This window comes from Cnephaeus nilssonii (genome assembly GCF_951640355.1).
Source record: "Cnephaeus nilssonii genome assembly, chromosome: 2".
NCBI classification, from domain to species: Eukaryota; Metazoa; Chordata; class Mammalia; order Chiroptera; family Vespertilionidae; genus Cnephaeus; species Cnephaeus nilssonii.
The window spans coordinates 34246440-34261722 of record NC_137073.1 but is presented as its reverse complement, the minus strand read 5'-3'; the positions used below and the strand labels follow the sequence as shown (position 1 = coordinate 34261722).

The 15283-nt window shown below is 45.6% G+C and overlaps 1 protein-coding gene across 1 annotated transcript in view; it reads left to right on the top strand.

Annotated features, from left to right (window-relative positions):
• Positions 1 to 15283, top strand: part of STYXL1 (serine/threonine/tyrosine interacting like 1) — a 52936-nt gene that overhangs the window by 14784 nt on the left and 22869 nt on the right. The window contains exons 3-5 of the mRNA XM_079792491.1: positions 2387 to 2448; positions 6517 to 6652; positions 11881 to 12029. Coding sequence (XP_079648617.1) covers positions 2387 to 2448; positions 6517 to 6652; positions 11881 to 12029 — 347 coding nt within the window. The remainder of the gene's footprint in view (positions 1 to 2386; positions 2449 to 6516; positions 6653 to 11880; positions 12030 to 15283) is intronic.

The window sequence follows — 15283 nt, the reverse complement described above, 5'->3', positions numbered from 1 at the left end:
CCCTAACTGCCCTCCCCTGCTGTCCTGGTTGCCCCCAACTGCCCTCCCTTGCCGGCCTTATTTCACCCCCAATGGCCCTCCCCTGCCAGCCTGATCTCGCCCCCAACTGCCCTCCCCTGCAGGCCTGATCTTGCCCCCAACTGCCCTCCTCTGCTGGCCAAATTGGTTCTGATTGGTCGGTTTCTATGCCAGCGTCAAAAGCTCCACCTCCTTGCCGAAACCGGTTTGGCTCAGTGCATAGAGCGTCGGCCTGCGGACTCAAGGGTCCCAGGTTCGATTCCGGTCAAGGGCATGTACCTTGGTTGCGGGCACATCCCCAGTAGGGGGTGTGCAAGAGGCAGCTGATCGATGTTTCTCTCTCATCGATGTTTCTAACTCTCTATCCCTCTCTCTTCCTCTCTGTAAAAAATCAATAAAATATATTTAAAAAAAAAAAAAAGCTCCACCTCCTAGGCAGCCATTGACTCCCCACAGCACCCAGATTTGGTTCTGATTGGTCGGTGTCTATGCCAGTCAGCGTCAGAACTCTGCCTTCTAGTCAGCCATTGGTTCTCCACAGCACCCACATTTAGTTCTGATTGGTCAGTTCCTATGCTAGTCAGCATCTCGGGCCTATCTCTGGGCCTGATCAGAGAGGTGGGGCTTAATAGCAGGCTCCCCCCCCCCACCCCCCAGAAGCTGAGAGAGAAAGAAAAGCCCAGCTGCTGGTAAAGCTCAGAAAGAGGGAGAGAAAGAGAGAGGAAAGTACTGATCAACAACTGCCACTGAGGCTGCAGATCAGACCCTGCCTTTCTCTCTGGGTCTCAGCCCCCTGGGCAGTCAGTGCTGGGTCACCCCGGCAACCCAGCACTGACTGAAGGACTTACGGTTGGTCAGCCTTCGGTTGTGATTGGTGGTTACAGCCCTTGCCTTTTATATATTAGATATATATTAAGCACATCTTGATTGCATCTAAGTTTTGGCAATTCTGAATAAAACTGCTATAAACATCTATGTGTAGGCTTTTGTGTGAAGAAATACAGGGGTAAAATAAAAGGAATATGATTGCTGATAAGAATATGTTAAGTTTTGCCGAAACCGGTTTGGCTCAATGGATAGAGTGTCGGTCTGCGGACTGAAAGGTCCCAGGTTCGATTCCGGCCAAGGGCATGTACATTGGCTGCGGGCACATCCCTGGTAGGGGGTGTGCAGGAGGCAGCTGGTCGATAATTCTCTCTCATCGATGTTTCTAGCTCTCTATCCCTCTCCCTTCTTCTCTGTAAAAAATCAATAAAATATATTTTAAAAAAAAAAGAATATGTTAAGTTTTGCTAGAAACTGCCAAACTGTCTGCCAAAATGGTCGTTCCATTTTGCCATCCCATCAGCAATGAATGAGAGTATCTGTTGTTCCACATCCTCACCAGCCTTGGGTGTTGTCCATGTTTTGGATTTTTGACATTCTAATAAGTGTGAAGTGGTATTTCAGTGTTGTTTTAATTTTCCATTCCCTTCTGACATATGACATTTAACATCTTTTCATATGCTTATTTGCCATCTGTATAGCTTCTTTGGAAAGATGTCTGTTCATATCTTTTGCCCATTTTTTTTATTGAGGTATTATATGTGTACATATCTTACCATTCCCCCCCACCCCACACCCATACATGCCCAGAGTTTTGCGTCCATTGTTTATGCTTATATGCATGCATACAAGTCCTTCGTTTGATTTCTTATCCCCCCCCACCTCTCCCTAACTTTCCCCCTGTAATTTGAAAGTCTGTTTGTTGCTTTACTGTCTCTGTATCTATCTTTTTGTTCATCAGTTTATAATGTTCTTTATTATCCATAAATGAGTGAGATCATGTGGTATTTTTCTTTCATTGACTGTCTTTTGCCCATTTTTTAATTAGGTTGTTTGTTTTCTTATTGTTGAACATTAGGAACTCTGTATTTTGGATAACAGTCATATGTAGCATTTATGCATAAGGCTTAATTTCTGTTCCATGTTCCCCCAACTTTGAGGAGCATCAATAATGCACCTTGCAGGAGCATTAGAACCTTAGCTCCTAGGTTCTAGGGTCTAAAATCCCATGGGGGCATTTAGAATGCACTCACTCTGGCTTTGATTTCTCCGCTCCTCATTTCTTGGGGGCCTCAGAGAAAACTGCCCCTAAATCAAGATACAGAGTCTCACTACCCCTTAAGGGGATGTGTGGTTGTGATGGGGCAGGTGAGTCTTGGTGTGGGCAGCTCAGAATAGTGGAACAACACCTTGAGTTTTAAGCTGACAGTAGCTATAACTTATCGGCCAAAAAAAAATATGATGATGATGTGAATTTTCTAAGTAGTTTGGTCATGTGCTCTTTTACAAATACAGTTATTAGTTAAATACTCTTCCTTTTCAGATGTGCGTTCCAAACAGGAGTATGATGAAAGCCATGTGATTACAGCCCGTCGAGTGAAGAAGGTATCCTGATATCATCAGAATCTGGGGCAGGCTGGCTGTCTTACAGAAGATGGGAAGAGTGGGAAGTTTTATCGTAGATCCAGGAAGTGGCATCTACTGTTGGACACTTTGGGCAGCAGGGGCAGGACCACCCTTGTGCATCCAACATGAGGGTCTCCCACACTTCTCACGTACTCTCTAGGGTGTCCCTCCCACCACCATGGTCAACAGCTTCATTAAACAAATATTGATTTACTTCCTTTATGTGCCAGGCACTGTTCCAAACCCTGGCGATAGAACAAAATACAAGATGCCCTTAATCCATTGTCTCTACCCTCTTCGAACTTTTGTTCTACTTAGGGAACAGACCATAGGTGAGCCTGTTCCATATACATTTGTCCAATATGGTTTATTCTACTTAAGGAATAAACCATATGTTTACTGTAACTCAAAGATTGAAACCGCTCCCTCCTATTCCATCAGATCCCTTCCCATCTTCCTTTCTCCATCCAGCTATTTAAAAAGACAAAGCCCTTCTTTAGCAGTCACCATGCCTGACTCTGGGAGTGAGGCCCTTTTCTCTAGCTCCACTGGGTATCTTCTTTCTCAAGACTTTGTCATGCCTGGCAGCCTTCACTCAGGATCCATCTCTGATCTCTGCAGTCCTGACCACATTCTCTGACCTTGACTTCTAGGTTCTTTCTTGCCTCCCTGGTTCCTTCTCTGTCTCTTTGGTTCAGCTTCATTTTCTCCTTCTGCTTCATATAAAGAAAACCACTGTGCTATCTTTGGTCTCCTTCAGATCTATTAGTATACTTTCTTGCTCAAAGATCTTACCCAAGCTCCCAGCTTCAAATATGCACGTAGTTGAGCTATCCTGTCAATTTTACTTCTAAAAGTTTATCTCATAAAATTCCCACGGCCACTTTGGGTATTCTAACTCTAGCTCTTTCCCAGATATAACTCGACAGGGAGCATGGGCTCTGGCTCATGTATTTTTCCAGGATAAGCTTGCTGCCTAACATCCTTTCCCAAACCCAATCCATCAATCCATCTTTATCTGTGTGTGTGTGTGTGTGTGTGTGTGTGTGTGTGTGTGGTTTTTTTGTTTGTTTTGTTTTGTTTTGGTGTGTGTGTGTGTGTGTGTGTGTGTGTGTGTGTGTTTCTGTTGTTTTGTTTGTTTGTTTGTTTGCCCTTGGATTTTCAACTCTCTGGCTCCATTCCTCTAGCTCTAAATCCCCTGCGTTTCCTTCTTTGCTTTTTGTAGCCTATTCAGAGCCCCTTCATGATGCATGGCCTTCAGTTTTCAACTCAGCTCTCAAGTCTGCATATCCCTTTGATTCTGGCAGCACCCCCAACTCTGGAAATGAGCCATTCTCTCTGGCTCAGCCCTTCAGAACCCTTAGACAGACTGACACCTCTTGCCTCCCTTCACCAATGTTTTTGCCAGCAGATTGCAGCCTTTAGTGAACTCCCAGCCCCAGCAGGACACAGAGCCTCTCAACCTGATGCACCTCCCTCTCCAGCCTTATCTCCAGCATACTTCTTTCACCTAACATCTCAATAGCATTGCCCTGTTGCGTTTCTTTGGTTCTAAGATGCCCATACCACTAGCCCCTCATATTTTCACATTTCTTAAATTAGAATGTATCCTACAATTGATTTGCCTCAAAAACACATCTATTATTTTCTGCCTGGCACTCCCTCCCTCCCTGCCCCTTTTTGAGGGGGGACTTATTCTCTCCCTGCTCAAACCAGGGGGGGTCTAGTGGTGCTCAGTACAATAGTATCCAAACCCTGGCCACAAATCAGTCAAGGATAAAAACTGAACAGCTTAGAATTAGAATTAAAGAAGGCAGCTCTTTCTATTTTGGTAGTGAAGTTTGGAGGATGGGAGTCTGAGCATCGCTATCGCTGGTGGCCATGACTTGGGCCTCAGGAAAAGTTGTCTGAGAAGGTGAAGTCAGGGTGCAAGAGAAGCAGAGGAGGAGAGTCTGAGAGGGAGGTCTGGGCTTTATAGCCCTGGTTCAGGTTTTACTCGGGACCAGTTGTTCCCTGCCCTACCTGAAGTATTGTTGTATGCCAATAAATCTCTCTTTTTATGTACATTCCTGATTGCAACTGTTCTTAAATTGGTGGTGCATCTTACAACCAATGGTCTCTTAAGATCTAGGAAATAGAATCTATGCGGATTCTGAACATACCACTCTCTCTGAGCACAGAGTAGGGGTATGCTTTGCTCATTATTACATCCTGGATGCTCTCTCTGGTTCCTGACATCAGGTTGGTACTCCATAGCTATTTGTTGACTAAAGGTAATGACTAGAAGCTGTTCCTTCTGCCTCAAACACCCCTCCAGTCCTTGTCCATCTGGCAAATTTCCACTTGCCTCTGCAGCCTCATCTTAAATGCCTCCTACCCTGTGCGCCTTTCTGAGTCCTCCAGACCAACTCAGGCAATTTCCTTAAAAAATTTTTTTTTATGAAACCATGAACCAAGAGGTCACTGGTTCAGTTCCAGGTCAAAGCACATGCCTGGGTTGTAGGCTCAATCTCCAGTAGGGGCATGCAGAAGGTAGCCAATCAATGTTTCTCTCTCATCAATGTTTCTATCTCTCTCCCTCTTCCTTCCTCTCTCTCTAAAAAAATCAATGAAAACATATTTTTAAAGAAATCTCTGTATTCCAGCCTTGACCAGTTTGGCTCAGTGGATAGAGTGCTGACCTGCAGACTGAGGGGTCCCAGGTTCAATTCCAGTCAAGGGCATGTGCCTTGGTTGTGGGCACATCCCCAGTGGGAGGTGTGCAGGAGGCAGCTGATCAATGTTTCTCTCTCATCGATGTTTCTACCTCTCTATCCATCTCCCTTCCTCTCTGTAAAAAATCAAAATATATATTTTTAAAAATCTCTGTATTCCAGAACCTACAGTGTAAGTGCAAAGTAGGTCCTGAACAAATGTTTATTGAATAACTGAATGAATGTCCCGCCACACCTCTCCCTGCTCTCCCATTTGCTCCACTTTTCCCTTTGCTTATGCTTTTTTCCACACCCAGAACCCCCCTTTTCTCATTATCACCTGAATAAATCCTGCTCATAATCTGAGCACCAACGGTCTGATAATTCCTGTAGACAAATATGATTTCTCCCCTTCAAGTTCCAGAGAACTTCCCTGGTCTGTACCTGTCCGGGCCTTATCTCTCTGTCTTGTAGAGTAGATGTGTGCTTGTCCTAGCCCACATGCAGGTCTTCTGTCAGGGCCTATATGTCAACCAGACAGGTCCCAAGGGACAGAGTAAGACTCAGGTTCCCCTGAGTTAGGGGGGACTTTCGGGAAGCATTGAGAACAAATGAGGACTAACCTCCAGGCCGGTGCCTTGCCAGGTCTCTGGAGCTCTGGAATACCCTTTAGGATCTTAGGCAAGTCTTGTTCTGCGAGCTCATTTCCTTGTGGGCAGAAGGCAACCCTTGTTCTTGCCCTTGTGTCCACCATGATAGTGACTCAACCACTTCCTGACTATTCTGCATGACCTCATGGACCTGTTTGCCCATTCCTCATGACCTCATGACCTTCATGACCTCATGACCTCATGGACCTGTTTGCTCATTCCTTCCTTTAACCAAGCCTAATGTGCCAGGCATTGTTTTAGAAATCCAGGATACATCAGTGTTCCTGCTCTCACAAAGCTTATATTTGAGCTTACAGTTGGCCTCATTTTATCTGCTTGCTCATGACTTCTGCTTATTTAAATCTGCTTATGAGGGATTTTGGCTTTGGCCCCTATCAACAACCACTTGCCCCCAGAGACAGGATATGTTAGTTCACTTGGTGAGTCAGTAGGCAAACTGTTCTTTGGCCAGGCACTTATTTCTGGTCCAGTCAGCTGTGGTCAGCTTTTCATAGCAGGGGATGTGGGTGTGGAAGCTCCTTGGAATTTAGTAGACTCTCCAGTCAACGCTCAGTGCTCTGTGCCCTTGTACAGTCAGGAAAACAGGCACAGTCCTACCTCCTGCTCCTCCTGGTGCTGGTGTGCAGGGAATATTTGCTTATCTGAACCCACCTGTCAACAGGCTTCTCTTGTGGTTTCTTTAGAAGGGAGATGAATATCTTATCCCGGAGTCTGTGGATCTAGAGTGTGTGAAGTACTGTGTGGTGTATGATAACAATTCCAGCTGCCTGGACCTAATCCTAAAAGATGACAGTGACAACTCTGGCAGTAGTAAAAACGGTAGGTTTTACACTAGCCATAAGAATAAGTTAACAGTTATTGAATACTTTTGACACATGCCAGGAACCATGTCAGGTGCTCTCCCTGGGTCACCTCATGCAGTCTGCAGTACATCCCCATGAGGATGGCAGTATGAAGAACTGGGAAGAGCTCTGAACCTGCCACCGTTTCAGAGATGCTGGCTGAAGACACGAGGCTCCTGGGTCAAAGACAAAGTCAGAGCAATAGAAGTAACCAGAATGTCTTCATTTTCCTGCACTGGTGCCCAAGTCCCAGTTCTCACAGGGTGACATGAAGACAGCCAGGTACACTTATTCACGTAGTACATTGTATTTTAGAAGAACTCTGAGCTTAGGAGGCCTGAATCTTTTATAATGGGCAGAAGCCTACCCATCATTGGCTCCAGAGGAAAAACAGTCTATCTTCTAAAGCTGTTGGTTATATAAATATCCTTGAAAAGCCACTGCCTTGTTTAAAGGACATGTCAAGATGTGAGAGAACATGGATAATTGTCTCCTAATAGGTAACATCCCCATTTTATAGATGGGGAAATTAGGGCCCAGAAAGGCAAAGTAACTTGCCCAAGATCTCACACCTAGAGAGTTATCTATTGCCATATAGCAAACTACCTCCAAACTCAGTAGCTTGATATATCAAACAGTAATTATCTCATAGTTTCTGTGAGTCCAGAATTCAGGAGCAGCTTAGCTGGCAGGTTCTGGTACAGTGTCAGTCCTGAGGTTTTAGTCAAGGTGTCAGCCAAGTTTGCTGTCGTTGGAAGGTCTGACTAGGCCAGGATGATCTCCATCTGAGATTACTCTCTCACATAACTATAGCCAGGAGGCCTCAGTTTCATTCTGGCTGTTGGTAGGAGACTTTAGTTCCTCACCCCATATACCTCTCCATAGGACTGCTTGCATGGCCTCGTGACATGGCAGCTGGTAAACCTCCCCGCCCCAGAGTGAGTGATCAGAGAGAGAGAGAGAGAGAGAGAGAGAGAGAGAGAGAGAGAGAGAGAGAGAGAAAGGGAAAGCCACATGCCTTTTATGACCTAGTCTTGGGGCTTATACACAGTCGCTTCCACCACATTCTATTCATTAGAGGGAAGTCACTGAGTATAGTCTACCGTCAAGGGGAAGGGAATTAGACTCACCTTTTAAAGGGAGGCATTTGAAAGAATTTGTGGACTTTAAAAAAAACCACACAACACACCTAGTAAGTGGTGGGATCAGGATTCAAACCTAGGTACTTTGGCTCTGTCCAGTCTTTTAAGGCCTGGGTAGTGATGTTGGAAAACAGTGTAAAGTCACTCAAGCCCTGAGCTGGAGCATTAAAATGTGATTCATTCTAATGTGCTTTACTGATGTTCCACAGCAATCTCCATTCAGCCACTGCTTTGGGCTGACCACCCCTGGCCGTTGACATGGGCTCTGCTGTTTGTGGCTCAGTCACTAATATGTGTAGGTGGGTCTATGAGCTGGGGCATTCACACAAATGGTCACTGGGTGGCACTAGGTTTCCACCTTTAATAAAGCCAGTCTTCCCAGGAGGTCCTTAGCCAGGAAATTATCTTCCCCAAACTCTCACAGTCTGCAGTACATTCCTATGAGGGTGGGTCTGGTCTGCTAATCCTAGGATGTAGGCTGGACCCTGAAACCCTAGGGAGCAGTGATCAATAAAAATAACCCTCTCTACATTCTATAACTGACCTCACTGTGCTATGCAGCTCTGTTCTCACTGAGTAGGTAACTACAATCACAAAACAACAGCAAAACAATAAAAACCAAAACCACTCATGCACACACCTTGCCCACTCAAGACAACTTTTCTCCTTTAAAGTGGAATCTTTCAGGTAAATTCAGTCTTTGGGGTAAAAGACCATATCAAGGTTTCTCTCACCACCCCTTTCTCCTTTCCACTGTTAAGCACCCACCTCCCTGACCCTCAAGAAATTCTGGGAAAGATTTCCTTGAGGGGGAACCTTCATCACATCCTTGAAGCAGGTGTTGATCTCTATGTAGTCCTTTTCTGCTGGCCTCTGGAAGAGGTGCAGCTCAGCCTATGGGGCCTTTGGCCATGGGCTGTGCCCAAAATGTCCACGTCTAGCGTAAGTCATGAGTGGTTCCCTCCACCTTGTTAGTGCATGGCGCTGGCTCCTGGGGGACTCAGCCTTGTGCCCTCCTATCCAGGCTTTCCCTGGCCTTCCACACGTGCTCCTCATCCCTGGGCCTGCTGCAGCTTCCAATGTTATGTTAACCACTCCCCACCTCTGCTGTGGGAGTCTCAGAATCCTAGTGGGAAATGGGACACAGCTGGTTTTAGCCCTCTTACCCCCTCCCCCCAGCCAGTATATTTGTACCCCCTCAGCTGAGTGTCTTCTTAGGAATCCAGGAAGTATTTTCCCTTGTCTTAGTCTCTAGGATGCTCTCTCTAAGATCTTTTTAGCATGCAAGGGGCAGCCCCCTTCTTATATGAGCAACATTTTCCTTATGTTAAATCATCCTTCCTTGCACACATGGATTATAGACACCCACAATGGGCTCATGATATGTGTGGGTGGAGCTCCCTGGACCAGGACATTTACACCAACTGTGAAGAGAAGCTTTGGGAATTTTTGGATTTTTTTCTCCTCCCTCAGCAAAGTCTGACTTTCAAAACAATTGTTTGGCTAAGGACCTCAAATAATGTAACTTAAAGGTCAGGCTGAGTGATGACTCCCTTGTACCAGGTGGTTGCCCTCCTCCCCTTGAAGCAGTGGGTGACCCAGTTCAAGATGTGAGAAACCTCATGTCCATGGAGAAGTCAAGATTAATGGGAATAGAAATGAACAAATTAAAAAAAAATTTTTTTGTTAATCCTCACTGGAAGATATTTTTTCCATTGGTTTTTTTTTTTTTTTTTGAAAGAGAATGGAAGGGAGTGGGAGAGAGACACAGAGAGAAACATTAATGTGTGAGAGAGAAACATTAAGGTGAGAGAGACACATCAATTGGTTGCCTCGGGCACATGCCCGACTTACTAGGCTGGAGACTGAGCCTACAACTGAGGTATGTATCCTTGACCCTTCAGTCCACAGGCTGATGCTCCAACCACTGAGCTAAACCAGCTAGGGCAAAATGAAAAACTTTAATGTTTCAAAAACATTAACCCCATTACATCTTTGCTGGATAACCTGGGCCCTGGCTTTCCATCTGAGTCTCTAATTATCCCCTGGAAACTGACCTTCCTCCATCTCTGACCCCATCGTCCCTGTATGTGAATACTCCAGCTGGTTGTGTGATATTAGCAGGGGAGTAGCTGTCTGGTTTAAAGGCAGTAGTGGCTTGGAACTCTCTCCCTAACTCGCCTGGACCCTCTGACCTACCCCATCCTTACTCAGTCTCTTACTCAAGAGGGAGATGGGGCTGTGAGACCCTGGGAGATCCAGGGCTCTCTGGCTTCCAAGTCAGGCCCTCAGGGGTGGGCTTTGACTCCTGTTTTGCCAGCTACAGGTTTTCTCCTGGCCTTGCTATTGTCTGCAGGTTCTTTCCCCAAAAACAGTTTCTCCAGATGGGTCTCAAGCGGCTTTTTTCCTCAGCAGCCCCTGCTGGAATTGGCCTCCTTTCCCTGGACAAAGGATCATTATAGCTGTCAGAGTCCATGCCCATCCCTTTCTCCTTTAGCTAGCTTTCCAGAGTCTACTGCACAGTATTTCTCTTTAGGGGTCAGATCCTGGCCTTGGGATATCTTGGCTTAGTCTTAATTATACAAACTTCCTGTCACATATCTAATTTGCACATAGTCTAATAGTCTACAGATCAATTAAAGCATTTTAGATTAAATTGATGTCAAAACCACAATGAGGCCCTGACCAGTTTGGCTGAGTGGATAGAGTGTCGGCCTGTGGGCTGAAGGGTCCTGGATTTGATTCCAGCTAGGGCACATGCCCCGGTTGCGGGCTCAATCCCCAGTGTGGGGCTTGCAGGAGACAGCTAATCAATGATTCTCTCTCATCATTAATGTTTCTATCTCTCCCTCTCATTTCCTCTCTGAAGTCAATAAAAATATATTTAAAAAAAACAACAAATCACAATGAGATAACACTTCACACCCACTAGGCTGGCTATAATAAAAAAGAATTGTTGTAGAAAATAGGATGTAGAAAAATTTCAACACTCATACACTGCTGATTGGAATGTAAAATGTTGCAGTCACTATGGAAAGTTTGGCACTTTCCTCAAAAGTTAGGTGTAGGGTTATTACATGGTCCAGCAATTTCACTCCTAGATATGTACCTAAGAGAAATGAAAACATGTGCACACAAAAACTTGCTCATGGATGTTCATAGCAGCATTATTTCTAATTTCCAAAAAGTGGAAACAACCTAAACATCCACCAATATTTATTCAAGAATGGATAATGAATAATATTTTGTGTGGTAGAACCACACAATATAATAATATTCAGCTGTAAAAAGGAATGAAGCCGAAACCGGTTTGGCTCAGTGGATAGAGCGTTGGCCTGTGGACTGAAGGGTCCCAGGTTCGATTCCGGTCAAGGGCATGTACCTTGGTTGCAGGCACATCCCCTGTGGGGTGTGTGCAGGAGGCAGCTGATCGATGTTTCTCTCTCATTGATGTTTCTAGCTCTCTATCCCTCTCCTTTCCTCTCTGTAAAAAATCAATAAAACATATTTTTTTTAAAAAAAGGAATGAAGTGCTGACATGTGCCGCAACATAGATGAACTTTGAAAACATTACGCCAAGTGAAAGAAGTCAGACATAATGTATGATTCCATTTATATGAAATGTCCAGAGTAGGTAAATCCATAAAAAAGTTAGATTAGCAGTTGTCTAGAGCTGAGTCTTTGGAGGGAAATGAGGAGTGAACCCCTCTAACTGGTACAGGGTTTCTTGGGTGATGAAAATGTTATAAAATTGTGGTGATGATTATACAACTCTGTGACTAAACTAAAAACCATTGAATTGTACACTAGTTGTACCATGTACAAATAGGTGACCTGTATGGTACACAAAATGCAGCATACAATATATGATACTATATATATTTACAGAAAAAGATTAACTTTCTTGGTGGTAAGTTGCTTTCACATTTAATTGTAACACCCATTTCTATATTTGCTTCAGCCTCCTAGATAATTGCTTTTCAGAATAAAGTGGCCATTGTTGAAGCTTTAGACAAATGGGCAACATGCAGGAGACATTCATTTCTTTGGTCTCCACTCTTAGAACTGTTGGCCAGAGGAGCTGCCATTGCATGTGGCAAAGCCATAGCCCACCTCACCCGCCACCCCGTTCAGATCCTGAGAGGGGGCTATGAGTCCTTCTCAGCCATGTACCACTTCTTCCGGACACAGAAGATCATCTGGATGCCACAGGTAAGGCAGGGTGCTGAGCACAGGCAGGCTCACATGGGAGCATGGCCTTCCCTTGAGGACCATGGGTTGGGGAACAGGGTAGGAGAAAGAGAGACAGACAACATGGAAAAGATGAAAGAAATATTGAATGCTGGGCTTAAGAAATGAACTTGGGGTAGCCAAGCAATCCAGTCCAAGATTATGAATTTATAATTGTCACATTTGGGAAAGAGCCAACGTGGAGTTTAAAAGATGGGGCCTATTCAGAAGGCAGGGAATTCTGGATTGTGGGTTATAGTCAAAGTCAGAAAGGCAGGGATAGGTGTCATGATTCAAGCTGCCTCAACTTTCTTAACTTTGGGGCCCAGAGGATACAAAAGGGTGAGAAAGCAGTCCCTGCCTTTGAGAAGTTCTTATCTAGTAGGGGAGACAAGGGGCACACCAGGTGTATGGAGCCCAGAGGAGAGGCACTACCTTCTGGAGCCAAATGTAGAGGAAGAGGAGCTTGTAAGGAAGAGGGGTGAGGGCATATAAAGCAAGCATTGGATAGCCATGATTGGCAGGCAGGAATCCATCCCTAGGGGGCATTGTTCAGTATCTGGTTATTGAGGAGTCTGACTGCAGTGGAATGCAAACATCTAAGGCTTTCATTCTTTTCAGTAATTGCCTTTAGCTGTGCTCTCATTTTTGCCCTTAGTAACATCTTGGGGAGATTCCATACTTTCTGGCCACTTTCAATTATGAAAAATTACATTTAGTCATAAAACGATTTGAGAAATGTGTATATTAACTGGGTATTTGATGATAGTAAGGAATTATTATTATACAGCGTAGGACAAAAGTAGGTTTACAAGATGCAAATCAAAACAACAATGAGGTACCACCTCACACCTGTCAGAATGGCTATCATTAACAAATCAACAAATGACAAGTGCTAGAGAGGATGTGGAGAAAAATGAACCCTCCTTCATTGTTGGTGGGAATGCAGATCAGTGCAGCCATTGTGGAAAACAGTATAGAGTTTTCTCAAAAATTTAAAAATGGAACTGCCATTTGACCCAGTAATACCACTTTTAGGAGTATATCCTAAGAAAACAGAAAAACCAATCAGAAAGGATATATGCACCCATATGTTCATAGCAGCACAATTGACAATAGCTAAGATTTGGAAACAGCCTAAATGCCCATCAGCAGATGAGTGGATTAGAAAAATATGATACATCTACACAATGGAATACTTTGCTGCTATAAAAAAAGAAGGAATTCTTACCATTTGCAGCAGCATGGATGGAACTAGAGAGCATTATGCTAAGTGAAATAAGCCAGTCAGTGAAAGAAAAATACCATATGATCTCACTCATTTATGGATAATAAAATAACCTGATGAACAAAAAGGTAGATACAGAGGCAGAGAAACATTGAACAGACTGTCAAATTACAGCGGGAAGCCTGGGGGGTGGGTAAGAGATCAACCGAAGGACTTGTATGCATGCATATAAGCATAATCATTGGACGCAAGACACTGGGGGTGCGGTGGGGTGAGGGCATGTGTAGGGGGGTAGGAGAGGCTGGGGGAAGGTCAATGGAAAAAAAGGAGACATATGTACTACTATTTGTAATACTTTAAACAATAATTTAAAAAAAAACAGTAAATACAAGCCAAATTGCACAAACTGAAAAAAAAAAGGTTTACAGTTGTTTGTATGGAAAATAATATTATCCCATCTAATAAAAGAGTAATATGCAAATTAACCACCACTCCGATACACCCACAAGCCCCTGCCCACCAGCCAATCAGGAGTGAGTATGCAAATTAACCCAACCAAGATGGCTGCGGCCACAGAGAGAGCAGGAAGGAGGCTTGGGTTTCCCGGTGATGGAGGAAGCCAAGCTTTCCGCACACCCTGGCCAGCCCAGGCCTCCGCTTAAAGCTACAAAGTTTCAATTATAGAAGATACATAAATCCCAACAGAAATGGCTGCCACCACGGAGCAAGCAGAAGGCTTGGCTCCGCTCCAGGCTACAAAGTTTCAATTGTAGAAGATAAATAAATCCCAGATTCCAGGGCCTCTGCTTGGGTCGCCGGGGGGCGTGGCTGGCCTACAAACCACCACAGGCCCCTCACCCAGGCCACCCCACACCCCAAGGGAACCCCCACCCTGATCTGGAACACCCTTCAGGGCAAACCAGCTGGTCCCCACCCATGCACCAGGCCTCTATCCTATCTAATAAAAGAGTAATATGCAGATTGACCATCACTCCAACACACAAGATGGCTGCCCCCATGTGGTCAAAGATCCTGCCCCCATGTGGACACAAGATGGCCACCACAAGATGGCCAGCAGGGGAGGGCAGTTGGGGGGGACCAGGCCTGCAAGGGAGGGCAGTTGGGAGCTATCAAGCCTGCAGGGCAGGGTAGTTAGGGGTGGTCAGGATGGCAGAGGAGGGAAGTTGGGGGCAAACAGGCTGGCAGGGGAGCGTTTAGACATCAATCAGGTTGGCAGGGGAGCGGTTAGGGGGTGATGAGGCCGATAGGCAGAAGCAGTTAGGGGCAATCAGGAAGGCAGGCAGGTGAGCAGTTGGGAGCCAGCAGTCCTGGATTGTGAGAGGGATGTCCGACTGCCAGTAGGATCGGGCCTAAACGGGCAGTCGGACATCCCTCAAGGGGTCCCAGATTGGAGAGGGTGCAGGCTGGGCTGAGGGACACCCCCCCCCCGTGCACGAATTTCATGCACCAGGCCTCTAGTCCTATCTAATAAAGAGGGAATATGCTAATTGACTCTCACAATATCACAAAGATGGCGGTGACCACAGCCAATAAGGAGGGAATATGCTAATTGACTGTCACACCCTCAAAGATGGCGGCGCCCACAGCCACAAGATGGTGGCACCCAGTCCCCTCAGCCCCGCCGGGGTGCCTGCCTCTAGAGTCCCCCAGTTCCCTCAGCCCCCCAGCTGCCCAGGGCCAGCCTGAGGCACAGGCAAGCCTCAGATGGCGGCTGCCCAGCCGCCCAGGGCTGCCAGAGGTTCAAGTAACCAGGGCCGGCCGAGGCTTGCACTGCTGTCAGTGGCAGCAGCAGAGGTGTAATGGGGCGTCACCTTCCCCTGATTGCTGGGTTGCATCCTGCCCCTGAGGGCTCCTGGACTGTGAGAGGGGGCAGGCCGGGCTGAGGGACACCCCCTCCAATGCATGAATTTTCATGCACTGGGCCTCTAGTAATCAATAAATAATAATACAAGAATAAACTCTTGTTTTGTATACTTACAACTGTAAA